General features: G+C 51.1%; 1 protein-coding gene across 7 annotated transcripts; it reads left to right on the top strand.

Moving 5' to 3' along the window:
• On the top strand, positions 1-27,701 carry CEP72 (centrosomal protein 72). Of its 7 annotated transcripts, none has more exons than XR_012495217.1 (12): positions 1-326; positions 687-814; positions 1,786-1,978; positions 4,464-4,572; positions 10,249-10,427; positions 11,887-12,120; positions 14,739-15,019; positions 16,543-16,669; positions 17,803-17,999; positions 23,377-23,500; positions 25,676-26,033; positions 27,233-27,356. XR_012495217.1 is itself a non-coding variant. In XM_074329151.1 (12 exons), exons 1-12 carry the CDS (start codon positions 245-247, stop codon positions 27,390-27,392), a joined length of 1,926 nt encoding a protein of 641 aa, XP_074185252.1. In that variant the 5' UTR covers positions 131-244; the 3' UTR covers positions 27,393-27,701. The 7 variants fall into 7 exon arrangements, 6 of the variants coding, with proteins under 6 accessions (XP_074185250.1, XP_074185249.1, XP_074185247.1 ...); XM_074329151.1 differs by having other exon boundaries at positions 131-326; positions 25,676-25,787; positions 27,233-27,701; XM_074329147.1 differs by lacking the exon at positions 1-326 and adding an exon at positions 1,517-1,678 and having other exon boundaries at positions 703-814; positions 25,676-25,787; positions 27,233-27,701.
• The last annotated feature ends 234 nt before the right edge of the window (positions 27,702-27,935 follow it).

Raw genomic sequence — 27,935 nt, 5'->3', positions numbered from 1 at the left:
GGACTAAGCGGGCAGAGCAGGCCCTGGGGCGGGTTCCTCACCCCGACAATCTGGCCCGTGGCCCCGCCCACCCCGGTCCCGGCCTCCCCGAAGCCCCAGCCACTTCCCCCGCCCCGTGGGTCCTTGGCCCCGCCCTTCCAGCCCCGTCTCAGCGCCCGGCCCCGCCCACGCGGCGGCCCCGCCCCGCGCGGCCCTGGGCGGCCTCACTGCGCAGGCGCGGGCAGGAGGCGTGCAGTTTGAAAGCATGGCGCCGCCGGGGCCGCGGCGGGTGCTGTGTGAGCAGAAGATCCGGGAGGAGAGCGGCCTGGCGCCGCACCGCGATCTGGGTACGCGGCGGCCGCCGGCGGGAGGGCGGCGCTGGCCGAGGGCGCGAGCTTCCCTCCGGGCGGTCAGGCCAGAGGCGCCGGCACACGGATGCGCGGTTCCCGAACGGCCGCAGGCCTGGGGGTGGGGGCGGGGGTGGGGGCGGGGCCGCGGGGCGGGCAGTGGGGGGAGGGGCAGCCTGGGCCTGGGGGCGTTCGGGAGGTGAACACAAGCTCAGACTTTAAATGCGACTCTAATATTGCTCTTCAAACTTGAGAGTTGCCTTATTTTTGTGACTTTTTCAGATTATGACGTTCCTATATCTTTTATGACAATTTATTTTCAATGAAAAATAAGGTTCAAATCTCATAATTTTCTCTTAGCTGAACTTCGGTCCCTGTCTATGCCTGGAACTTACCAAGAGAAGATTACTCACCTGGGAAATTCTTTAATAAATTTAACGGGTCTGAGATCTCTAGATCTCTCACACAACTCCTTGGTTAGTCTAGAGGTAAGTTTCAGTTTGTTTCTGAAACGAACATGTATTGCTGTCAGTAGCAGTGGAAAGTACATTTATAGTTAAACGTGTTCTGCTTGATAATGATGCCCTCATGCTTGTCGTCTGTACACGTAACAGCGATTTCAGTGCTGTGTCATTCTTCTGGTGTTTACAGTGAGCTAGTTTCTTACACATCACATTGCGTCTTTAAACTACTTTGACAACCGAAAGTTACAGCTCTGATGAAGGTGATTGTGTCTTTAAAGGGATACAGAAAGGCCCAAGAGACTAATGTGTGTGGGCCCATCACTCTCCATCCCTTTCCCAGCCGTGTTTTCTCCTCCATCCACTTTCTGATCTGCACATCTGTTTATGGTCTGACTCCTGGTGGCCGCGGGGCCTTGAATGGCAGGGCCACAAGTGCAGGCCTGTGCAGTGGCCTGTCCGGGCAGGGGCTCAGTCCTCACTCGGTCACTGAGGTGGTGGCTAGTGGGAATGCTGTGTAAACATTGCTGGTGGCTTATCTGGAGAGGAAGGCAGGACATTGCCCTGGACCGTGGTGCTTCAGCACCTCTGACACGGGGTCAGGAGCCTGCCCAGAGTCAGAGGCCAGTTCTAGTCCAGGCTGTACCCAGTTCTGGCTCATCTCTCTGCCCTCAGGCCTCAGTGTTCTAATCTGTGACATGGGGCAACAGTGGTGCTCATCCTGTGCAGTTACGTGCAGGTGAATGAAATCAATTGAGCTCGGTATGTGCTGAGAACGCAGCAGGCACCAGCTGTCCCCAGTGGTCACGACTGTGGCAGACGTCTCTGCACAGGCATGTGACCGTGTGCAAGACAGAGAGGACACTCACATTCATGCTCTTCCTGGTAACGGTATGTGTTCAGCGCAGCTTGTTGAGGGGGCTGATGGTTCTGTGACCGCCCGTGGCGCTGCTGATTTTTCCACGTGTGAGCTGATTTGGCGTTTTGTCCTGTGGCAGGGGATTCAGCACCTGGCTGCCCTGGAGCGTCTCAGCCTCTACCACAACTGCGTGTCCTCGCTGGCAGAAGTGTTGAGGCTGCGCTCCTTGCCCGAGCTCAGGGATGTGGACTTGCGACTGAACCCCGTGGTGAAGAATGAGCCCGGTTACCGTCACTTCGTCGTGCACGCGCTCCCGAAGCTCAGGCAGCTGGGTGGGTGCTGACCCCGCGCTTGCTCGCTGGGGCCTGTCTGTCAGGGTCTGTGCTCCCTGGTCGATCGCGCTGTTGGTCTTTCTGAAAAGGGATGGTGACTTTCTGCTCTGATGGCGTGAGGGTCTGTGTCACAGGGTGGGTCTTGCAGGAGAGCCACCTGGGAAGGTGGCAAGGAGCCCCACGGCCACAGATAATACCCAGGGAGGCCAGGAGCACAGGCGTGGGCCGGCTGCTCGGCTCCTGGTTTCCCTCCTAGCTGTTTGCCTGGGCGCGTTCCTGAACTTCTGGTGCCTGTTTCTGCGCATGGTCCCTGGGCTTTGTCTTAGGCTCAGCCGGACAGCTGGACTCTACCTGGAAGGACACAGGACAAGAGGCTCACTGGGCCGCACCCTCCCCAGGGGACCCGGTGACAGGATGAGCCCACACCTGAGCATCCCGTTTCCCCTGACGGGATAGATCTGTGACAGGCTTGCAGGGAGCCGATTCGACATGGCCTGTCAGGAGGGTGACACTCGGGGAGCCACAGGTGCCTTCCCACTGCCTCCCAGCACGTGTCTGCCGTGAGCTGTGTGCCAATGCCCCTCCACGTCGCACTTCCATGGCGCGCTGACCGTGCAGCGCTGAGGTGGGAGGCTCGGGGCCTCATGCCCTTGGTCCTGCAGTGGAGGCGGGTAACGGCCGGTGCCTGTGCTGCAGGAGTGTCTGGATGAGGGGTGTGAGCATAGTGGGTCCTGAGTCCCCAGCCCGCTCACTTCGCAGCGAGGCTGGGGGTGCGTTCATTTAGGGCCTGTTCTCCTTGGGGGCCGACCTCAAGAACCCAGTGACAGCCACCAGGGCAGCATTTGTCACGAGGGTGTGGGGCACCACTGTCCACGTGGTGAACACGGAGCTGTTGGCAGACTGCGGACAAGGTCCTGCTGGTGCCCAGCTGGGGTCTGTGGAAACCCGTCTGCGTGTCTGGGCTGCGAGGGCACTGATGCCGCGGGCGGGCTGTGCCGTGGTTGTTAGTGACCGGCCCCCAGGGGGTCGGTGAGACCTACTCGGAATGTCTAGGTGCCTGGGAGGGTGCAGGCTTCCACTCTACCTTTGACTCAAAATAACACAGGCAGTCGATGGGGGCTCTTTTTCAGAAGCTTCCCAATCCTGATTATGGGAAATGTTTGTAATCTTCAGTCTGAAATCACTCCTTTCCCTTTGTCACAAATGTTTTAGATTCAGACTCTTTCAGTTTTTGTGTGGGGCGGGGATGTGAGAGTCTCCCACACAGCGGGTCACTCAGTGCGGCACCTCTGGCACCCATGGGTGCCCCGTAAGTCAGAGCAGCCAGTGGCTCTGAGCAACTGAAGGGCCCTGCAGGCTGACAGGAGTGGAGCGAACACCTCGCATGGTCCAGGGGTTGTGAGGTCTGGGAGAATGTTGCAGTCAGGAGAGGGCGTAGTTTTGGGGCAAACGAGTTTGCATTTGATTTGAGCCGTATGGAGTTTGAATTTGTAGTTGAACGGTCCAGAGCAGTATTCTGATAGCGAGGGTTTGGAGCTAAGAAGGGAAGGGAAGGCCCAGGGAGGGGAGTTGTGTGTCATCAGCACCAACGAGTGTCTGCACCTGCTCTCAGGTGCAGTGCCAGGGAATGTGGGACAGACAGGCCAGGAGACCAGGCCGTGTCTCATGGATGGGGGTCACTGAGGACACGGCAGGGACAGGATTAGGGAGGCGGCTGTGTCCCCAGAGGAACCCCAGCCTGCAGAGGCGTCGCTGCGTGGTTTTCCCAGCTCCTTTGTTTCCCTGTTTGGATGCGACTGTTGCAGCATCACTCATTTGCTGCGGTTCTGCTCTCTGGGCTGTGCCACAGGAAATGCCCGTTGGCAGGCAGCCTCGGAATGGACAGACGTACCATTTGTAACAGTAACCTGTGCTGTCGCATCGCAGCTGTCCACACACCAACTGTGAACATTTGGGAAGCGCGTCACCTTCAGGTCCTGGAGGGAAGCCCTGGAGATGTTGAGTAGAAGCCTTTGAAGCTGGGGCATGCCCGTGGGGACAGTTTAAACTTGTCGTCTGTGTTTCCCAGTCCTGAGGCTCTGAGGGTGCAAATGTTAGGCGTGAGGGCATCTTCTCTCTAGTGTGTCCAGGGTGCTCACGCATGGATACTGTCAGGTGTGTCACGCAGTGCCCGGAACGTGCATTAAAAGAAGGGGCCAGAGGGTGTGCCGGGTGTGGACCTGTACATGCGTTTCTTTCCTGCGGACACAGCCTGACTGCAGAGCGGGGTCTGTGGAGAGAGCTTTGTGCGAGCGGGCAGCATCTCTGGGAAGGAGCCCAGCATCCTTTCCTGGGTTTGCCCAGTGCTGTGGGGGATACTGGCAGGGTCACCCCAAAGGGAACAGCAGGTCCGGAGCAAGCGGTGGCAGCTCTGGGCATGCACAGGGTGGTGCTGGGGTGCCTTGTGGTGTCGTTTGCTAGTGTCTCGGTGGCATTTGCTCCCTAGATGACCGCCCCGTGAGAGAGAGCGAGCGGGAGGCATCCTGGCTGCGTTTGGCTTCAGAGGGATCACTGGACGCCACGCAGAGCTTGCCAGCTGTGGGCAGAGCCGGAAGGTATGAACACGTGTGGTGTGGGAGCGTGCAGACATGCTGAGGCCGGCCTGGTGTTGGGCGTGTAACCAAAGGATGGAGAGCTCCGCATTAACTCGAGGTCAATTGTTTTGTGGGTGTACGGCCACTGAAAGGGTAGACACGCAGGAGCAGAGGCCCGGGTACCAGCTGGGGCGCAAGGAGACAAGGGACAGAGTCCCTCTTCCTGTAAGTTACCTTTTAATGTTAAAATGTTTACTAAAGTCACACGTGTGAAGTCAAATAGTGCAGAGGCTTCTGGCGAGAAGCATCAGCCCCTCTCCCCGCTGCTGCCCCCGATGGTGCCGACACATTGCCAGGTCTGGCTGTGCACACTTGGAGCAGGACTGCTGGCTGCCACAGCCCCCACCCCACGCCCTGTGACAGCCTGTGGAGTGCACGTCCTGTGTCCTCTGCCCAGGGCCCTGTGGCCAATGCGCCTGCCTCTGCTCAGCCTGTGCCCGCCTGCCATCCCCGCCCTCGGCATCTTCGGGATTCTGCACGTGGTCACGGCTGGTAGTTTCTAAATGCTTTGAAGCCATGGAGAATCTTCAGGCTTTGTGTACGGGTTGATCTAAAGGGTAGAAGTCAGTTCACTGTTTACGGTGCTTGTCATGTACTAGGATGGTGTCCTCCTTTACACCATCTCCTTCAGGCTGAAGCTTTACGAGTTCCCTTTTTCTCCCATTATATGCCTTAGCTCATCCATAAATTCCTCCAATGTGGAGGTCGGCCAACTTTTTTTGTAAAGGACTAAAGAGAGAATATTTGTAGTGCTGAGGGGACACCCTTGCTTTGTTCCCAATCTTTACAGGAAAGCATCTCGTTTCTCACCACCAAGTGTGATATTAGCTGTAGGTTTTTGTAGGTGTTTTTTTATCAAGTTGAGGAAGTTTCCCTCTGTTCCTGGTTTGCTGACCATTTTTATCATGAATGGAGGCTGGATTTTATCATCTGCTTTTTTTGCATCTATTGATACGATCATGTGATTTTTATTCTGTAGCCTATTGGTGTGATGGATTGCATTGTTTTCCAAATGTTGAATCAGCCTTGTGTACCTGGAATAAATCCCACTTGGTCATGGTGTATAATTCTTTTTATACGTTGTTGGATTCAATTTGCTAATTTTTTTTGAGGATTTTTGTATCTGTGTTCATGAGAGAATAATTTTCTGGTATTGTCTTTGCTGGTTCTGTTATTAAAGTAATTTGGCCTCGTAGAATGAGTTAGGAAGTGTTCCCTCCACTTCTAGAAGAGATCATAGAGAATTGGTACAATTCTTCTTTAAGTGTTTGGTAGAATTCACCAGTGTACCCATCTGGACCTGGTGTTTTAGAAGGCTGTTAATTATTGATTCAATGTCTTTAATTAATGTAAGGCAATTCAGATTATTCATTTCTCCTTGTGTGAATTTTGGTAGATTATTTTTTTCCAGGAACTGGTCCATTTCATCTAGATGATCAAATTTGTGGGCATGGAATTGTTCATAATATTCCTTTATTTCCCTTTGAATGTCCGTGAGATCTATAGTGGTGCCCCCGCTTTCATTTCTGATGTTAGTAATTTGTGTTAACCTGGCATAGATGTTTTTCAATTTTATTGATCTTTTTAAAGAACTTTTGAATTTGTTGATCTTTCTCTATCGATTTCCTGTTTTCAATTTCATTGATTTCTGCTCTAATTTTTTTAAAAATAAATTTTATTGGGAAATATTGGGAGACAGTGTGTTTCTCCAGGGCCCATCAGCTCCAAGTCATTGTCCTTCAATGTAGTTGTGGAGGGTGCAGCTCAGCTCCAAGTCCAGTCGCCGTTTTCAATCTTTAGTTGTAGGAAGCACAACCCACATCCCATGGGGGAATTGAACTGGCAACCTTGTTGTTGAGAGCTCGCACTCTAACCAGCTGAGCCATCCGGCCGCCCCTCTGCTCTAGTGTTTATTATTTTTTTTCTTTTGCTTACTTTGAATTTAATTTGTTCTTCTTTTTCTAGTTTCCTAAGGTAGAATCTTGGATTATTGATTTTAGCTCTTACTGGTTTCTTTTTCTAATATATGCGTTTAATACTATAAATTCCCCTCTCCGCATTGCTTCACTGCATCCCACAAATTTTGAGAAGATATATATTTTTCATTCAGTACAAAATATTTTTAAATTTCTCTTGAGATTTCTTTTTTGACCCATGTGTTATTTGGAAATACGTTGTTTAATCTCCAAGTATTTTGGGATTTTCCAGTTATCTATAATTGATTACTAGTGTAATTCATTGTAGTCTGAGAGCAGATAGTCATATAAGATTTCTCTTCTTTAAGTGTGTAAAAGTCTGTTTATGGCTCAGAATGTGGTAGATCTTGGTGAATGTTCACGTGAGCTTGAGAATGTGTATTCTGCTGTTGGATGATGTCGTCTGTAGATGTCCTTCTACCCAGGCGACTGATGGTGCTATCAAGTTCAGTGTGTCCTGACTGATTGCCAGCCTGCTGGGTCTGGCTGTGTCTGAGGGAGGGCGTTGGAATCTCCCACTGGGATAGTGGAGTCACCTTTCTCTTCGCAGTTCTCTCAGTTTTTGTTGCATGTAGTTTGAAGGTCTACATCATCAAAAAAAAGTTTGGTAGGTGCATGGATGTTAAGGATTGTTTCGGCTTCTTGGAGAATTGACCCCTTTATTGTTATGTGATTGATGCCCGGCTTGATCCCTGATAACTTTGCTTGCTTTGGAGTCTGCTTTTCCTGGTATTATTGTAACTACTCTAGCTTTCTTTTGATTAGTGTCACCTTGGTATACTTGTCTCTATCCCTTTACTTTTAATCCATCTGTGTCTTTATAGTTAAAGTGGGTTTCTTGTAAACAACATATAGTTGGGTCTTGTTTTTTGGTCCATTCTGACAATCTGAGTCTTTTAATTGGTGTATTCATACCATCAATGTTTAGAGTGATTATTGATACAGTTGGATGAATATCTATGATATTTGTTACTGTTTTCTTCTCATTGCCCTTGGTCCTTGCTCCTGTTCTTGTCTCCTGCTCTTTTTCTTCCTTTTGTTGATTTAAATGAACGTTTTATATGATTCCATTCCATTTTCTCTTTTTGCTTAGCATATCAGTTATATTTTTACTTTTTTTAGTGGTTGCCCTACAGTATGCAATATACATTTACAACTAATCCAAGTCCACTTTCAAAGAGCACCACGCTGCTTCCCAGGGAGTGCAAGTGCCTTGTGATAACAAATGCTCCCAGTCCTCCCTCCCTGTCCCTGGGTCATCGCGGTCACTCATGCCCTACTGTTCTACACAAGCATGTATTTTATATGTATACACATGGGCGTACGTCATTGAATACGTTGTTGCTATTATTATTTCAAACTGTTACCTGTTAGGTCAATTAAAAATAAGAATAAAAGTAAAAGTTTTTATTTTACCTTCACTAATTTCTTCTCTAATGCTCTTCCTTTCTTTATGTAGCTCTGAGTTTCTGACTTATAGCCATCTCCTCTCTAAAGAAGTTCTTTTAAGATTTCTTACAAGGGAGGTCTACTGGTAACAAGATTCCCTCAGTTTTTGTTTATCTGAGAAAGTCTTTATTTCTCCTTCATTTTTGAAGGATACCAAATTCTAGATTGGTAGTTTTGTTCTCTCAACACTTTAAATATTTTACGCCACTCTTTCTTGCTTGCATGGTTTCTGAGGTGTAATTCTTATCTCTGTTCCTCCAGGTAAAATGTTTTTTCTGATCTGGCTTTTTTCAAGATTTTTTTTTTTCATTGTCTTTGATATTTTCAGTTTGTATATGGTAGTCATTGATGTGGTTGTTTTGCCATTTAACTTGTCAGTGTTCTCTGAGCTTCCTGGATTTGTGGTTTGGTGTCTGACATTAATTTGAGGAATTTTCAGTCTTTACTGAAATGCTTTTTCTGTTCCTTTCTCTTACTGGTATTCTTATTATGTATATGTTACACCTTTTGTAGTTGTGCCACAATGCTTGAGCATTCTAGTGTGTTTTGTTTTTCAGGCTTTTTTTTTCCTCTTTGCTTTTCAGTTTTGGAATTTTATTTTTTGGGGGGAGGTCGGGGGGAAGGTGAACAGGACTTTATTGGGGAACCGTGTGTACTTCCAGGACTTTTTCCAAGTCAAGTTGTTGTCCTTTCAATCTTAGTTGTGGAGGGCGCAGCTCAGTTCCAGGTTCAATTGCCGTTGTTAGTTACAGGTGGTGCAGCCCACCATCCTTGCAGGAGTCGAAGAGTCGAACCTGCAACCTTGTGGTTGGGAGGACGCGCTCCAACCAACTGAGCCATCTGGTACTGGCCCATGTGGGAATCGAACCAGCAGTCTTCAGCATTAGGAGCACGGAGCTCCAACCGCCTGAGCCACTGGGCCGGCCCCAGTTTTGGAATTTTCTGTTGACACATCCTCAGGCTCAGAGATTCTTTCTTCAGCCGTGTCTTGTCTACAAATGAGCCCATCCAAGGCAGTCTTCATGTCAGTTACAGTGTTTTGATCTCTAGTATCTCTTTTTGATTTTTTTCTTAGAATGTCCATCTCTCTGCTTATGTTTCCCATCTTGCATTTTCATTAGAGCCCTTACATTATTACTCATAGTTGTTTTAAATCTTGGTCTGGTCATTCCAGCATTTCTGTCATATTTGAGTCTGGTTCTAATGCTTCCTCTTCTTTTTCAAGATTGTTTTGGCTATTTGGAGTCCCCTGAGATTCCAGTGCATTTTAGCATGGGTTTTTCTATTTCTACAAAAATATCGTTGGGATTTTGAGAGGGATCGCACTGATTCTGTAGCTCACTTTGAATAGTATTGACATCTTAATGTTAAGTCTTGCTGTCCATGAACATGGGACATGTTTCCATTTACTTGTGTCTCCTCTAATTTCTTTCAGCAACGTTCTGTAGTTCACCTGCTCTTGATAATCTCAGTACTGCACTGTCACAGAGTCTGGAGTTCAGAGGACTAACAGACAGTCTGGGCAGCCTCCTTACTATCCAGAGGTGACAGTGGAGGCCCAGCGGGGCTGGAATGTGTCAGAGGTCAGGTTTCTGTGGGCAGAGCCAGGAAGAGAACCCAGGCCCCTACTCTCTGCAGGGATCTGGAAAACTTTGTCGTAGAAAATAGTGCGTTTACCTCTTCACGTGTGATCACTCGTCATAGAATCAGTTATACTTATAATCCCCAGGATATGGTTGAGGATTATTGTGAAAGGTCACTTCTCAAGCTGCCTGTTGGAAATGAGGTCTCTCTGCGTGGAGGGTCACTGTTGGGAGTGAGGTCATCTCAAAAACACCTCACATTTTAGTCATTTAATGTAAACATAGAAGTTTGGACACTGTATCCTTTACCTTTCCTGATCTCATGGATCACACTGTGATACGCTAGGAAAAGGAGAGCTTTCCGAACTTCCGTTCTTGAACAAATCCTAGTGGGGCTCTGCACATGCTGGGTGCCATGGTGACATCACATGCCCTTGCTCTCCGTCACCAGTTGTCCTGCCGAGTTCCTCCTTAACTTCTTAACTTCTCTTTAGTGGAGGCACAAGACCCATTTCTCTGCCGCTGCACCGGCTGCCCCCGAGACCTGTGGCTGTGCAGGTGTGCGGCCGCGCTCCTCACAGGGTCTGCACGGGCTGGGGCCACAGCACTGAGCTGCTTTTTCTTTGTAGACCGTTCAAGTCCAGAGCCAAGTGCACTGACCCCTCAGCCAAGAAGTGCTTGGTCGTGGACGTGGACGACGAGGCGGTCCTGAGCCTGATTGCCGAATGCGAGTGGGACTTGAGCAACCCTCCTGGGAGCACGAGTTCCAGCCAGAAGGAGAGAGAGGCCGACTTCCACAGTCCCCAAGGTACGCTGCTGCGCCCCATGAAGGCCAGCGGGTCCCCCTCCCCAGCTCTGAGGTGGCCATCGCTGGCTTCACGATGTACCTGTGCTTTCTAGAGAACTGAAATACAGAATCTTCATGCAGTCTTGTAAATGCCAGTAAGTTGGGTTCCAGAATTACAAGAGAAAAGGTCAATGAATTTAAGTTGACAAGCAGCATACCACGTGCTTGTTTCAGTCACTTTAGTCCTCAGCCCCTTCCAGTTACAGGGAAGGGGTAAGACGTCCGAGTGGACAAGAAGGGAACGTGGCCTGTGGCTGGTGGAGCTGCCGTCCGTGTGGGCCTGGCAGGTGTTCGCTGAGCTTTGGGAAGCGCTGAGCGCTTGGCCATAACCCAAGGGTGTGGGGTCTCTGCCGTGCATGGCTTCTCCACCTGTGCACCTCAGCGGGGGCTCTGCTGGCACCAGGACTTGTGCCCAGCTGTAGCTCCGTCTCTTCCTCCATGTGCCTCCTGGGAGGGTTCCATCAAGACTCCAACAGGTCGAGGTGTAAGTTCGGGCTGAAGTCCCAGGAGAGTGCACTTGCTGGCACAAGGGCATCTGCCCTTTGAGCATCTTCGCCAGCTCTTGTCATGGTCAGTCGTCAATGCTGGCAGTTCTCCTGGGTAGGTAGTCGTAGTTCATGATAGCTTCCGTTTTCATTTTCCGGAAGCCCCGTCATGAAAGTCTCTTCACGCGCTTACAGGCCATGTGTATGTCCTGTGGTGATGCTTCTACACCCTTTTCTCTTCTTGGTATGGAGTCATAGGAGCTCCGTATGGTTTGTGGATACAGCCTCTTCTCAGATGTAAGGATTGCAAATTTTCTCCCATTCTGTGACTTGCCTTTCATTTTCTCAACGGTGCTTCGAAGAGCAGAAGTTTTATTTTCAGTATAGTCCAGTTTAGCAGTTTTTTCTTTATGATTCGTGTTTTGTGCCCTGCAATCTTTCCCCTGACGCTTGTGAAGATTTTCCCTGTAGGTGTCCTATGGTCTCGGTGTTTAGTCTGTGACCTGCTCTTGGTCTGGATTTGTGAGTGGGCTGTGGGATGGGATGGGTTGCTGCCAACCCCACCCTGCACATCCATTGGTGCTAATACCATTTGTTGAAAAGACTGTCTTCTTTCTCATGTCATAACCTTGGCACGTTTGTTAATTTGGTTGGTTCTGCATTCTGCTCTATGGGTCACCAAGTCTGTCTTTTTACTAGTACCACACCATCTTGACTCTCGGCTGTGTGGTGACCCGTGAGTCAGGCAGGGTCGGTCCCCTGCCTGCAGCAGTGACCACTGCAGCTCATGACAGGGTTGGCTGTTGCACTGTTAACCCACTCAGTCACCTCTTTCTTATCTAAGTGATATACTTAATAGATTTCATACAGTGTCAGAAGCTTAAAATGTAATCTTTAATGAACTAAAACTTGTTAAATGTTCTCTAATAAAATAGAATCCAGACATCTGTTGAATCCTCAGTCAATACAGTACCAGTGTGGGGACTCCATAAAGAAGGGCCATGAGAGGAGAAAAGGCAGCTCCAGATGGTCTGGTGCAGTGAAACCTCAGAACCTGGACCTCGGAGAGCGCTCGCCCTCGCCCTCGCCCTCGCCCTCGCCGCAGCATGGAGACCAAGTCCGGGCCCGCCGCCCCCGGGGGCCATACATGCACTTCTCCCCACACCCAGGTAATGTCACACAGCCGCGTCAATTGCTCCTTAAGCAGGTAGCTATTGTCACCATGTGTTTTGTCGCTATGGAACTTCTCCTGTTCTCTTTATTAAGCTTGTTTGTTTGTGGAATGCGCCAAAATGTCTTAAGAAAGAACCTCGTACATTGAAATTTATAATACATCCATATTTTAGATTCCTAGTCTGTAAGTATTTTGGTGCATTTACACACACACACACACACACACACACACACACACTTCTAAATACATGGGCCCAGGCTATGACAATAGCTACATTTTAAAAATTAAAGGTGAGGGAAATGAGATATGAGTTAAATTAAGAGTGTTACATGCATGTATATGGCAAAGTGTCAGAAAACCCCCAATATGAGTGAACACAGTACCTTCTGAGGCTTGTTCAGGCTGGTCCCTGGGGCTTTGAAGGCAGGACGAGTTGTGGTGGTGACCTGCCCAGGCTGCCTGTGGTGGCTGCAGAGCAGGGTGTGGTGTTGAGGCCGGGTCACACCCCTGTTATGTTTTCTGCTGTCATTGTCCCGGTGGCTTTTCCCCTGTATTCTGAGACCTCATCAAGATGCCGCGATATGTGGGTTCATGGCACCCCTGTTTATGCAACTGTCAGAATTCGTCGTTTCACCTCAGTTCACGAACACACACATGCTCGATGCTTAGACCTCTCTGCAACCTGCAGTCCCTGTGGATTTCCAGAGTGAACTTGGAAAGGCTGCCGCAGCAGGACAAGGGACTTTCCTGTCTGTCCATCCAGACTCCCAAAGTCAGCATCGAGCACCTTTGCTCAGTTGTGCCCCTCCGCCTGTGTAAGTGGGTGTGTCCTTGTGTGGGTGTGGTATATATGCACACATGCATGTGCACGCATGTTGTGTACACGTGTGTATGTGTACATGTGTGCTGTGGGAATCTGTCCTTGTGTATGCATGTATGTGTGTGCATGTGTATATGTACATGCATGTGTGGTATGTGTATGTGTATCCGTGTGTAAGTCCATGCGTGTCCCTGTGGATGCATATGTGTACATGGATGTGTGCATGTGCGCGCACGTGTATGTCTGTGTCCCTGTGTATTTATGTGTATGTGCATGTGTGTGTGCTGTGTGTATACGTGTCCCTGTGTAAGCATGTGTTGCACTCATGCACATGTGTGTACGTGTGCATGTGTACACATGTGTATGTCTATGTCCCTGTGTGCGTGTGTGTTCATGTGTATACATGTGTATGTGTACATGTGTGCCTGTGTTGCTGTATGTGTATACATGGGTGTATATCCATGTGTGTGCACACTCTCTGTCATTGTTCTTTTTCTGAACCTTGGAGCGGGATGTCCTGTCACTCCGAAACATTCCTGTGTGTGGTTCTTAACAGCAGGGACACTCTCCAGAATCGGAAATGAACTTTGTCACAGACAGCCTGTTCACATTTCACGGGATGTTCCAGTGACATTGTTTCTTTGTGATCCAGGACCCCGTCCAGGTGCACGCAGCGTCTCTAATTGTCATGTCTCGCCAGACTCCTAGGACCCGAAATGATTTCTCACGATCTTTCTGTCTCTGCACCTTGAAGGTTAAAGCGTTCAGATTTTATTTGTGTTGGTTGACTCCCAGTGTGGCTTGCTCTGCTGATTCCTGGTGGCCAGATTCAGCCGCTTGTTCTGGAGGGTGGGCTCATGCAGGGGCTGGAGCGGAGTGTGGAGAAAGAAGAGTGCAGGTCAAGGCCAAGGTGACGCGCTGCAGCAGTGCACGGTCTGTGTTTATCCCTAGGCAGGGTGGGGTGGGGTGGAGTGGCCAGTGGGATCGTGGAGGGGGGGTGGGAGGGCCCATCTGTGTGGACCCAGCAAGAGGTGGAGGGACTCGGTAAGTTTGGTCACTGACATGGCGCTGAAGGCGAGTGTGTCAGGTGACCTGTGCCCCAGGCAGACAAGTGACTGTCGTGTACTCAGGTTACGTGCACAGGAGCCTGGGTTTGCTGGGAGGCCAGGCTTGGCTGCGCTCACGGTCAGCCTAGGAGCTGTGTGGATGCCAGTGCAGTTTGGGAATGCAGAGGGGACCCCACAGGAGACGCCTGGTGGGAGGGCGGCCTCCTAAGGTGGACCTGAGCCTGGGTGGGGAACCAGACAGGAGGGTCCCAGGGCTCAGGGCCAAGGAGCTTCAAGAGGAGAGCAGGGAGGGCTGGGCCCTGGGCCCTGGTCCAGCCTCTTCTACGGACCCTGGTCCACAGCGTGCTGGGCCCGAGCTGCCCAGGTGTGACCCTTGCCTCCTCTGGGTGCTGGGTGGCGCTGGTATGAGCCCACCAGGGGACGTGGTTCAGAGGCTGTGGGGCCATGCGCGGCCCTGGGGGCAGGAAAGTCGCAGGAGCTGATCCGTGAACGGTCTCCCATAGGAACAGTGCTGGGGTCCGCTCTCATTTCCAAATGTCAGCTTTTTGCTCATCTTTGTCGTACGTGATTTTGGGAAGAAAACACATAGTAATGCTTCAGTCCTGTCACTCTTTGATGGATTTCCCGTGTGTATACATGCATACACACGCGTACGCATGCGTGTACACACTGGTCACTGCACCCAGGGAACTTGGCTGACAAGGGCTCTGTTGTTCCGTGTTACAGATGCCACAGACGTCGAGGACTCAGCCCCCTCTTCTCAGAAATCAAGTTTGTCAGCACAGAACGTATTCAAGCCCTCGCCTTCTCCCGAAAACTACAGGAAGCAGAGAGTGCCTGGCGGGAGGTCCCAGGCGCCTGCTGCCCAGGCCTGTGTGAGCTGCCTGGAGGGTGGTCTGCGCGGGCACAGTGGCTCCCAGGGCAGCAGCCAGACGGCCTGTTCCCCCTCAGAGGTGTCGGAGCCCGGCGAGCAGAGGCCCCTTGGCACACGTGGCTCCGACATGGGGGTGAGTGGGCGCTGTCATTGGTCACACTCCTGAGATAAACACTCTTCCTTCGTGTTTGCCCCTGAGTGTTTGGCAGTGTGCCCCTGTGTGTCAGGGTCCAGACACGATGGGCCGGCTGCCCGCTGGTCACTGCCGGTCGTGGGTCGAGCCTGTTCCTACAAGTGGCCTGGCCGCTGTCCGGCTGCCCCTTCAGCCTGTCGCTGTCTCCCTGTCTGGGTGGAGGGGAGAATGTGCTTGTGCCTGAGGGGGGACGTGCGTGGGCCTTTCCTGTTGGCCAGGAGGAACACGGCCAAGTGCAGAACTGCGCCCGCGGCCTCGCACACTCACTGTGGTCATCCTCGTGGAGAGGGCAGTACCTGTGTGGGGAAGACAGAAATCTCAGTGACCGAACTGGGTCCACTGTGGGGACCTTGGCCTGTCACCGTGCCTGTCGCCCTGGCCGAGTGTCCAGATGCTGCTTCGGATCTGGGATGGTCTCAGCTTCAGCTTTGGGAGTGAGCAGTGGGGCCTTAGTGTTAGCACCCTGACCGGTTACCCTGTGACCTCGGCAGAGCAGTGCTCCTTTGGTGTTCTCACTCCTGGGGGCCTGAGGACACGTCCACCACCGCTGTGTTCCCTGGGGCTCCTGGGGTAGGCAGCGGTGGCAAGAGGTGAGGGGTGTCCCACTGACGTGGCTTTACCTGCCCTGGCCCAGGTTGTCCCATCACTCAGGCACTCACTGGCTGTTCCAGAAGTTCTTTAGTAGAAAGGCCTTTCATATGTTAAGTGCCAGTGAAAGGCGAGACTCTCACTGGCTTGCTGCCTGGGAGACAGATGGAAGCTTTTCCTCTTTCCCGGTCCAATGCGCGGTAAGTGTTCCCTGCGCACTTGGGAAGTGGGCAGGAGGGCAGGAGCCATGCCCCTTCAGTAATTCTTACAATTGGTAGTCATTCTTGTAAAGGTAGGAACAGAGTGCCAACTGAATGCTGGCGATGGCTTGCTGTGTGTAGAGGCCCCCGCGGCCGCTGGTGTGCTCGGACGCTGGGCTCTGCCCAGTAGCCGCTGTGTGTGACTTCACTATATGGGGGCCTTTCGCGCCAGTGGCCACGCAGGCCGCTGGCTCTGAGGGGTGTCTGCCGTCCTGGAGTCAATGTGGACTGGTCAGGGGGTTTCTGTGGGAGTCCCCACAGCCGCAGCCCTTACACGGTCACGGTGGGTTACATGGCCCTGTGTCAGTGCAGACCCGTGGTACAACGCCTCAGTTTAGGTCTTGCATCCTCCATTAGCCATTCGTCCTGGTGTGACATGTTACCCTGCCCCACAGACGTGGACACCTGGCACTGAGCTCTCGGAACCTGCCCACCGCCACATGTCGAGAGGGGGTGAATCTTGTATGTCACCCCCTGTGGATTTGTGCAGGGGCTGGTGTGCAGGCTCCGTGGATAAGGGTATTGGCGTGGTGCCTGGTGGGCACCGAGCTTGTGGTGTCAGAAGCCTTGTGTTGGGAACTGAAAGCCGGTGCCATGGTTCTGTTTCTGTCCCAGGTGTCTCCCAAACAGTACCCGTCCAGGAAGGCTACCCTGGAGGTGACACTTCTGGAAGTGCTTCTCGACCTGGTGGACAGGTACTGGAGTGGCTGCAAGTCCCTGCACAGCAACGAGGCGTTCCTGGGTGAGTTGGGAGGGACGGTCAGCTCGTCAGCACTGGCGGCACTGTGTCAGCAGGTGTTCGTCCTCCTGCTGGGTTCTGGGCCCCGGTCCGGGCTGGACCCGGCCTCCCTCTGTCAGCCGTCAGTGTGGCCGCTGCGCTGTAGGGAGCCTGTCCGTGTCCTCATAGCAGCTGGGGGTCCCTTAGCTGTGGGACACGAGGGACGCCACGCAGGCCTGTGGCTGTTGGCTCCCTCCTGCTGGCTCTGGGGTTTGTGAGATGCCTCGTCACCTGGTTTTGTTGGAAGTGCCGTTCACAGGTGTTTGCTTCTCATGGCTCTGTTTTCATGTGAGGATTTGGAGAGATTAAAAAGCTGTTGCTGTTGTGTCCGAATCCTCTGAGATTGTGTGCAGGGCCCGGGATTCGCTGAGATTTTGGTGGAAATGACTGAGGTCCAGGAGGATGGTCCCTCCCCCGAGTGGACTTGGGTTTGCTGTGTGCAGGAGTAATTGGGGACCCTCCCACCCAGAGTTGGGGTGTGAGGCAGGATGGTGCATCCCTGGGGCTACCTTTCTCTTTCTCCTGCAGCCTGGGGTGCAGCCGTCAGTGTCCCAGTGGGAACAGGGGCTTGCCAGCTGTCTCCTTCCTAGCACGCCCTGGGCCCTGCCTGGCCGTCATCTTAGCCACCACCAGAGGCTCCTGGGTTCTCCGTCTGCTCAGTCTGTCGGCCCCTCAGCCTCTCCTCCTGGGATCGGGAATCCTCGAGACGCTGGAGCCTGGAGGCCGACCCCATAAACCTACACCCTCTTGTTAGGGCCGCCGTGGGCCCGGCCTGTGGTACAGACTGCTGTCCACAGTCCTGCAGCTGCCAGGTGGGGCGCTGAAGGGGCGAGGCAGGCTGCGAGGGCAGCGAGCCACAGCACGCCAGGCCTCCCCTCTCCGGAGGGCCACCTTTCTCTAGAGTAAAACTGCTCCTCTGGATGTAGCAAAGCCTGAGCGAACGTCGTTTCAGGGGTGCCCACGTCTCTGCTAGTCTCCAGGCCTGTAGTGTTTTTGAGGCATGTAGTGTGTGACATTCAAAATATATTGAACACATCTTGTTCACACTTCTCCCTTTCCACGTAAATGCTATAATAACACTTGATTTTTGCTTGAAGCTCAGGCAAGACGTATTTTGTCATCTGCTCAAGAATTTTCAGCAGCTCAGGACAATTCGACAATTCTGAATGAAGAAATTAGGTACCTGACTCTCGAAAACAAAGCTTTGCACGATCGCCTGGTTGAGCAGCAGCAGCAACATGGCGTGAAGATGAGTGAGGTGGTGTCGGAGCTCAGCAGCACCCGGAAGGAGATGGTGAGCCACGTCCTGGTGTCATTTCCCTTTGTTCACAGATGGGGGGAAATGTCTTGACTCTGCACTGCCCCCCAGCCACTGTCAGGCTGCAGCTGGAGCTCCTCTCCTGCCCTGCCAGGATCACAAAGCCTCTCCTCACCTGGGCGGGCTCTGTCGCTCCCAGACCCCATGGCCCCAGTGACGTGCAGGTGGCAGCATCACTGCTCCTCCCAGCTCTGCCTCTCCTGGGCGGCTGCCCTCTTATGAGAAAGGCTGAGTGGGAGAGACAGAGAGAAGGTGAAGCTGGGCTTGAGGTAGAGCTTTTGTGGCTCCACGTTCTCTGGTCCAGGTTCCCGAGGCTACTGATGAGAGAGGTTCCAGTTAGCTGGGTGATCCTGGGGTTTCTGCTGCTGTCCTGCCTGCACGAGCCAACCACGGGACCAAGGTCCTGTTGGACCTGAGGGAATTTCTACCAGCAGGTGGCACCCAATGGCAGCCAGAGCCAGCACAGCTGGGCCAGCAGCTGAGCCCAAGACTCCTGGCTGGGCAGGGCCGCCCTTGTCCTTTGTAACCTCACTGTAAGACCATCACACATAAATGTGTACAGTGAAGAAGAAGAAAGATCTCAAATTAACAATGTAACTTTACACCTCAAAGAACTAGAAAAAGAACAACAAACTAAACCCAAAGTTGACAGAAGGAATAAAATAAAGAGTAGAGCAGAAATAAAGAGAATAGAAAAATAATAGGAAAAATCAACAAAATTGAATTGGGTTTTTGAAAAAATATACAAAATCGACCAACCCTACACTAGACTAAGAGAGAAGACTCAAGACTCAAAATTAGAAATGAAAGCGGAGACGTTACAATGGATGCCTTAGAAATATAAAGAATCATAAGGAACTATTCTGAATGATTATATACGAACATATTGAATAACCTAGAAGAAATTAATAAATTCTTGAAAACATACAACCTACCAAGACTGTATTAAGAAGGAATAAAGCCCAAACAAACCAATAACAAATAAGGAGATTGAGTAGTAATCAAAAAGCTCCCCCGAAAGAAATGCCCAGGTCCAGATGGCTTCATGGCTGAGTTCTACCAAACATTTAAAGAAAACTCAATACCGATCCTTCAAAAGCTCTTTCAAAAAACAGAAGTAGAGGGAACACTTTCAAACTCGTTTTGTGAAGCAGCATCTGATACCAAAGCCAGATAGAGACACCCCAAGAAAGAAAACTGCAGGCCAATATTTCTGATGAACGCAGATGTGAAAACAATAATGTACTGGCAAACCAAATTCAACAGCACATCAGGAAGATTTTATACCATGACAAGTGGGATCTTCCCCTGGAATGCAAAGGTGGTTCAACATATGCATATTAATACACCACATTAACAGATTGAAAGATAAAAGCAATTGATAGATGCAGAAAAAGCATTTGACAAAAGCTCAGTATCCATTTGTGATAAAACAAATTCTCAACAAAATGGTATAAAAGAAAATTTCCTCAACACAATAATGGCCGTTTATGTAAAGGCACAGCTACCATCATGACCAGTGGGAGAAAATGGAAGACTTTTTCTCTGAGACCCAGTGCACATGAAGGCTGCCCACTCTCAGCACTTGTATTCAACCTACTAGTACTGGAGCTACTAGCAAGAGCAAGCAGACAAGAAAGGGAAATGAAAGGCCCAAATCAGAAAGGAAGAAGTAGATTATCTCTATTTGCAGATGACCTGGTCATATATACATAGACAACACTAATGATTTCACACCAGAAAAAAAAGAAACAAAACCTGTTAGAACTAATAAATTCAGTGAAGTTGCAGGATACAAAATCAACATAACAAAAATCAGTTGTGTTTCTTTTCTACCAACAATTTATCTGGAAAGGAAACCCAAGGAAATATTCCTATTTATGGTAGCATCAACAATATTAGGAATAAGTTTAACCAAGGAGTTTAAAAATATTAACACTGAAAACTATAAGACATTGATGAAAGAAATTGAAGAAGATGCAGATGAATGGAAGGAAAGCCCATGTTCATGACCAGGAAGATTAATGTTGTCAAAATGTCCATACGTCCAAATTGATCTGCAGAGTCAACACAGTCCCTATACAAATTCCAATGGTAATTTTCACAGAAATAGAAAAAACAATTTTAAAAACTGTAATTATTTTTCTTGTAATTTGTATTCTTCTTTTTCTAGTTCCATAAAAGACCCCAAAGCAATCTTGGGAAAGAACAGCGATGTGGCATCTCTGTCCCCATTGCAGGCTGTACTGCAGGCCAGTCGTCCAGGCAGCATGGTCTTGGCATAGGAGCAGACATGTAGATTGTTGAAACAGATCAGTGAGCCCAGAAATAAACCCCACTGTATCTGGTTCAACTAATTTCCCACAAGGACATCAAGAACACACACTGGGAAAAGGACAATCTCTTTAATAAGTGGTGCTGGGAACACTGGACAGCCACATGCAAAAGAATGAAACTGAACCCTTACCTTACAGCATACACAAAAATTAAAATGGACGCAAGACTTAAATGTAAGACGAAACCGTAAAACTCCTAGAAGAAAACATAGGAAAAAGCTCCTTGATGTGGACTTGGCAGTGATTTTGTTCGATATGACACCAAAATAGCAGACAACAAAGGCAAAAAAACAAAAACAAAAGAAACTAGTGGGACCACATCAAGCTAAAAAGCTACACAGCAAAAGAAACAATCACCAGAATGAAAAGGCAACCTATGAAATGGGAGAAAATATTTGCAAACCACATATCTGATAAGGGGTTAATATTCAGAATATATTAAAAAACTCATATAGCTCCACAGCAAAAAAGAAACAGCCTCATTAAAAATGGGCAGAGGATCTGAATAGACATTTCTCCGAAAAGGACACACAGGTGGCCAACAGGTACTTGAAAAGATGCTCAGTGTCACTAGTCATCAGGGAAATGCAAACTAAAACCACAGTGAGCTATCACCTCACACCTGTAAGAATGAGCATCATCAGTAAATCAAAACACCTGTTGGCGAGGCTGTGGAGAAAAGGAGACCCTCTTCCACTGTTGGTGGGATTGCAGATTGGTGCAGCCACTGTGGAAAACAGGATGGAGGTTCCTTAAGAAATTAAAAGAACTACCGTGTGATCCAATCATCCCCGTCCTGGGTAGATACCTGTAGGAAATAAAATCAGTAGCATGAAGAGATACCTGCCCCCGAGGTCCACTGCAGCGTTATTCATGGTGGCCGAGGTGTGGGAGCAACCTCAGTGCCCATTGGTGGGTGGGTGGGTGGATCAAGAATGTGTGTCCGTACAGTGGACACCACTCATCCTCGGGAATAGGAAACCCTGCCATTTATGACAACATGGTGGCCCTGGAGGGCGCTGGAGTAAGATTGGTGAGAAGAACTGCATGGTCTCTCTTACATGTGGAATGTGAAATGTCCAGGCCACAGAGGCAGAGCATAGACAGGGTGTCAGGCAGGAGGTGGGGCATCAGGGTGGTGCTGGTCAGAGGCAGAGCTGTGCTGTGCAGGACGAGCAGGTTTAGAGCTAGGGGACAGTGATGACTGGGTGACACAAGTGAATCTGGAAATGGCTACGAGTAGATTGTAGGTGTGCTCGTCACAAAGCACAGTAACTGAGAACACATGTTAATGTCACTTGACTGTAGTAGTGATTTCGCTCCGTACATCAAATGTCAAATGTACACCTTAAGTATATACAGTTTTTTACTTAAAAAGAGACCATGGTACATCACCTCACTAATCACTGCAGTGGGTTTTATTGTGTGGAAACCACTGAGGGAGCCCTCCTTTTAAAAACTCACCACTGACGGGCTGTCATGGGGGTGAGGGACAGGCTGTGGAGATGCAGCCGGCCAGTTGGAGCAGGTAGGCCCGCTGCGGAGCCCCTCCACCTGATGTGCAGTGCCTCAAACAGCAGATGCTGGGTCCTGCGCGCCAGGAGCCCCGTATGCGTGGCCTGTACGTCGGGCTGGGGGTCAGGGCTGTGCTCTCCGCAGGCCTCCAGGCCCTCTCGGGTAGCCAGCGGCCTCACGTGACCTCCCGTCAGGCGTGAGTTGTCACTGTTGGTTAGGAGCCAGTGAGCACACGAGGGCAGGAGTACCCGTGGCCATCTCAGCATCCACCCGCTGCACCTCCCAGGCTCAGCCTCCTCGTTTGTGGAAAGTGTTGAAGGCAGCTGCAAGATTGCTGGGAAACACACGTGTCTGCAAGTGCCTGTTCCCTTGTCCTTTCTAAGGGCAGACCGCAGCCAGCTCTTCAGAAGCCTGACAGCGTGGACCCCACACCAAAAGGTGTGCACTGGTCAGTGTTCATGGCGCTCTATCTGCTCATAGCAAATCTGTGATGGAAAAGAGACAGAGAAAGCAGACCACCATGCACATACTTTTGGAAAGAGTGACACATCCTCAAGAAGAGCCCCAGGCAGGTCCTTCAGGAGGTGGCCCCAGGAGGTGACAGCTCAATGTACCTCACTGCCCGAGACCTTCCAGTGGGACGGGATGTGGAGGTGGAGAGAGTGACACTGACGAGCCTGACCCGGGTTGGCTGAGGCAAGTGTGTGTGTGTGTGTATCTTAGTTTTTATCAAAAAAGTTTAAAAAGTTAAAAAAAAAATTAAATAGGAAACTTACAAAATAAAGATATAAAGAAAGAAAATAGTTTTTACAGCTATACCATGTATTTCTGTTTTAAGTTGTGTTTTTACAAGAGTTGAAATGTTAAAAAATGTAAAAGCTTATAAAGTAAAGAAGCTACTGTAAGCTAAGGTTAATTTATCATTGAAAAAAGAAAAAAAATTTAAAATAAACTGAGTGTAGCCTCAGCATGCAGTGTTTACATCTGCAGTCGTGCACAGTCACGTCCCAGGCTGTCACATCCACTCCCCACTGACTCACCCGGCGCCACGCCAGTCCTGTAGACTCCGTTCTTGGTGAGTGTCCTGTCCAGGTGTGCCATCTTTACCTTCTACACCGTGTGCCCGCTGTGCCCTGGCTCTGGTTAGCTTCCCAAATACCATGTGTTCCAACCTTCTGCAGTCCTTGGTGCCCTCACGCGCTTCCAGGCTTGTGGCCCAGGAGCAGGAGGCTGCAGCACGCAGCCCAGGGGTGCAGTGGGCGGTGCCCTCCTGCCTCTGTCATGTTCACAGACGACGGATCACCTAGCAACACATTTCTCAGAACTGCAGGCCCCTAGTTAGGTGGCCTGTGACTGTACTGCTCTTCCCATTGTGATTCAGCAGTTCTGACTCGAAACAGGAAGCTGGTGTCCGGTGGTTTCAAAGGTTTTCCTTTAACGTTCTGTGTGCCTTCTACCGAATTGGACTTGTCTGCTTTAAGTGTACTGTTCTGTGTCCTTAGGATGACTTGAGGCAGCATTTAGACAGATCTGTGGAGGAGAACAGTAGCTTAAAGTCTCTTCTGTTCAGCATGAAAGAAGTAAGAAATGCAGACACTTCAGCTACGTTAAATGTGCAAATCACTGGTGAGTTGCCAGTTCCTGTGGTACCTCTGCTCGGTTCAAACGCCCCTATGGAGGCTTCATCTCCAATTATTCACAGGATTCAGGAACCGCAGATACCATAAAGCGGGCTGCTGTGCGAGTTGGAGCGGGCGCACTGCTCCGTTCCCTTGCCGCCTCAGCCGCTCGGGCATGTGGCACGTGCGGGTGGCCACCCTCTGCTCAGCCTGGACTGTCCCGCGCAGGCGCAGTGCTCCTCCTTGGTCCCTGGCCTTCCAGACTCGGATCGTTTTCATTTCCCTCTCTTCACTTTCTTTGATTCTGTTTTGCCATTTTTACAAAAGTGCTCTCGGTATTTCCCATTCAGATACCGGGCTCTTGAATGAGGTGTCGGCGGTCTGTTTTCCATGGTGTGAAGTGGGTTCTCTTGAAGGTGTTGATTTCAGAGGACGGACAGTTTGAGCACCTTTTCCCATCCGTACCTCTCAGGCGCCCCAGAACTTCTACTTAAAGGGCCACGTGGTCCATACTTCTGGTTCAGGGCCTTCTGGCGTCTGTGCCAAGTACTCACCGTGGCCTTTGTCACGTGAACGTAGCCACCCGTAGTCACCCTGGTCTCTTTGCCCATCGTGTTTATTGGGCCATTGTACTGAGTGTAAAGAGTGATTTACAGTCCTTTCATTTAAATTTTTATTTAAAAACTTCCCCTTTTCACCTTGTTTCTTTCCGATGTCATATGTTTCTTTCCATTGTCATGTTCACTTGCTCTTGGGTTCCTTCTAGTTGAGCCTTCATTTCTTGCGAAGCTTCCCTTTGCTGCTCATTTCTTGCCTGACTGCAGCCACGTCCTTTCTCACACTCTCCGATTCTGACGTAGGTGCTTCCTTCACTGCTGGTATAATTTCCTTTGTCTGGTTCATTTTAACACGGGCAGTTATGGTTTCAATCGGTTCTGGGCATGGCTTTCATTGTCTGAAGGGGCGCTGTTGTGCTCAAATAGTTACTTGTGAGGGGGTTGGCCTCGACTTCCCCGTTGTTCATTGTCATGAATTCCTAGAAGGAGCAAGTCAGGCAGCTTTTCTAACTTTGCAGATACATATGGCAGCCTCCATTGGGGGCTTCAGGCCCTGTTCCCTCCCCCACTTCTCTCTGGTGTCCTGTCCTGCTCAACCTGGACCCCTCACCAGCTGTTTGCAGGGACCGGCAGGCCAGCCTCGAGGGGTCATGGTGGCTCCAGCTCCTTGAGACCGCACGGGACCTGGCTTTACTTTATTAGGGGAGACTGACTCTCCCTCACGCCCGCCCTGGGTCCCTAGCTGGCCTGGGATTTCCCATGAAAATGGGACACAAGAGGGCTCCCACCTGCAGGGCTGTGGCTGTCTTAGCTTTGGGGTCGTGAGGCTACCTGATCGCCAGGGTTTTAACGTTGTCTGTGGGGTTCTGGTCTTGGCCTCCCATTACTCTTGGTGTTAACTGGTGTGTGGCTTCTTCCCAGGGGGCACAGGTCCGGAGGGGTGTTTTCTTGTCTGAGCACATGGCTGTGGCACTCCTGAGAAGGACCTTTGTCATCGTCACCTCCCCCCGCCCCCCACCGCCCTGCTCCCTGCCTCCCTGCGCAGGCTTTGCCATCGCCTCGGGTGTGCTGTGGTCCTGCAGGGCTGTGTCTGCATGTGGATTTATGGGTAGCCTGGTTTTGGATTGGGGAGCCAATAAATAGTATCTTTCTTCTCCCCTTGAGAAGGAAACCCAGAGAGAAGCAGGAGTCATGTAGATGGATGCAAACACATGCTCGGCCATGAGACCAGAGGGCACACCAGAGACTTGGGGCCACCGTGGGCATCCGTCACTTCTCCCCAAAGCTGCAGGCCCTCCCCTTGGGCAGAGGTCACTGCGCTGTGGAAGGGAGGCCTGAGGGTTGCCCTGCCAGCAGGCAGACCACCTGTCACCACTCTGCCCTCTCCATAGGGGTGCAGTTCCTCAGGGTTCCTGGGGGCAGATCCCCACAGCTTCACCCCGAGGAGGGAGCTGGAGCGGGACCTTCTTTGTTCACCCCCCTCTGAGTTGCTCACAGAAGCTCACCTTTCCCAAGCTGCATTCTTTCTCTTGTATCGCCGGTCCAGTTTAACCTCTAGAATTGTTTTAGTCTTCCAAATGTATAAATGAATTTCACTAAATAGCGCTGCCGACTTTCCCTTTCAGGGCTTCAGACAGGCGTGCAGAGGCTGTCAGGTGAGGTCATGGCGTTACAGCAGCACCTGGAGCATTGTGACGAGATCCGGAAGCTCACACACATGCTGCAGGAGAGTCACAGGTACACAGAGGGCACCGTGTTCTGGGGCCAGGCATTGGAATGCTGACGTTCCTTCCTGCCGCAGCGGCCTCTGAGGTGTGACCAGGGCCATGAGGGGAGGGGCACATGAGGGACGCTGGTCAGTGACGGGAGCCTGCGTCCCGAGGGCCCTGGGCCTTGACGTGTGCTGTCCCCTCAGCATGGTCGTGTCTGTTCACTAAGCAACACGGAGATACCACCTTTAGCCCCTGGGGGGCTGTGGTGGAGGTGAGAAGGGAACTGGGGGTGTGGGTGTTGTCAAGGCAGGACGTCAGGTTTTCTTTAGAGAATTGTGTCCTGGAAACTGGGTGGAGGCTGTATAGACAGGAAGTTGCCTCGGGGGGAGGCGGGCTGCTGTCGGGGTGCGGCTGTGTGAGCCCCAGTGCCTGCGGCCAGTGCCCACACCCCTGCCCTTTCCTCCACTGTCCTTGCTTGTCCTCTCTCTCCTCGGCTGAGGCCACCACATCTCCCCGGATTTGGGTGCAGTCTGGTCATAGGTGGATCCAGGCTGTGACCTTTCAGGGTTGAAGGCCACAGACCCTGTGGGCCTATTATAGGCACAAGTCACAGGGCAGGGGCTCCTGAGAGACAGGCCTGACTGAGATGGGCAGAGGCAGGGAGGTGACGCAGCCACGAGTACAGGGATTGGCCGGCGAGGCGAGATCACTGCCTGAACTTGATGGGGCCACCTGGCAGGTCACTCGGAGCTGGCCCTGTGGGTTGGTGTGGATGGGGTGGGGGTGGGGTGGCGTCCACCTTGCCAGGGGCTGTGTCAGGTCCAAGCAAACAGGCTGCTACCCTGCGACCTCAGGGAAAAGCGGCCCTGCTCTCGCCCACTTCTTGTGATGCCACAGTTGCGTCTGGGTCACTGCTAACTGGGTCACTGCTAACTGGCAGGGCAATTTGGAGATGCTAGGATCAGTAGAATACAGCAGCAGCTTCTCTGCAAAAAGCCTTCTAAAATTAAAAATGGTTGAGAATATTAAAAAATCAGGACTTTCAGTTGTTACTGTTACAATGTCAGAATCATTTAGAGTCCTTTATACTTGACCAGGAATTGGAAATATTTCAGTCTTGGGTCTTTTCTAGAATCAGGCCATTGCTCTGCCAGCCGTGGACTACGGTGGTCTTCTCAGTGCCCCTGTGTGGCTGGGGCATTGAGAGCCATGGGTTCACTGTTGAGTCCATTTATCCCTCCCCCGGTGCCGAGGGGGCCTGCAGGGTGGCGTGATGGCCAAGGGGCCGACAGACCTGCCCACCCGGTCTGGGGGCAAGGGGGCAGAGGGGCAGTGGCTGAGGGAGCTTGAGGGGTGTGCGAGGGACAGGACGGCCTGCGGTCTGGCCAGCCGTGGGTCAGGAGGGAGGGTGCTGCTGGCGGGCACAACCGCAGGTCAGCAAACGGGACTTCCGGCCCTGTGTCCCCGCAGCTCCCTGGTCAGCACCAACGAGCACCTGCTGCAGGAGCTGGACCGGGCGCGGGCGCTGCATGGGGCTGAGGTGCAGCAGCTGCACTGGAGCTACCAGGCGCTCAAGAGGACCCTGGGCCTGTCCCCGCACGGCAGCACCCACCCGCCCTGCGCCACCTAAGCCCCCCACGCGGCGGCCTGTGTGCTCGCTATTCAGGGCCCGCAGCTCCATCTTCCAAAACGCCTGAGAGGACAGGGTACGCAGGCCCTTCCCGGGTTTCCAAACAAAACAAATCCGTAAGTTTCATCAGGCATCTTGAGATCAAGAAAATGCTGCATTTTGTTGCCCCATGTGAAAAAGAGCGTGTGTGATGATTGAAGAAAAGTTTTTTGTGAACAATTAGTCCTTATTTAATAAACGAATACATTGTTCTAAAAAGTGGCTCTTCACAAATGATAACTGAGTTTCTCACTGACTTGTATAAAATGAGATATGCTCCCTGGTTGGTGAGCAGAAACAAGTTCTAGGACTTCATAAAATAACATTCATAGTTGTGGGAATTGTTAAAAACTATTGTTTTTTGATAGTAACATCCCACAGTAAAACTAACTCTCGTTCACAGTGTGTTTCTGAAAATGGTGTCATAACAGGGCATAAAATTAGATGTGTAGTTTGGAAACGTCCATCTTCTGTGACACTTGCCGTCTTCAGCAAAACAAAGGA

This window comes from Rhinolophus sinicus, linkage group LG03 (genome assembly GCF_036562045.2).
Source record: "Rhinolophus sinicus isolate RSC01 linkage group LG03, ASM3656204v1, whole genome shotgun sequence".
In the NCBI taxonomy this organism is placed as follows: domain Eukaryota; kingdom Metazoa; phylum Chordata; class Mammalia; order Chiroptera; family Rhinolophidae; genus Rhinolophus; species Rhinolophus sinicus.
This window is presented reverse-complemented; position numbering and strand designations above follow the sequence as displayed.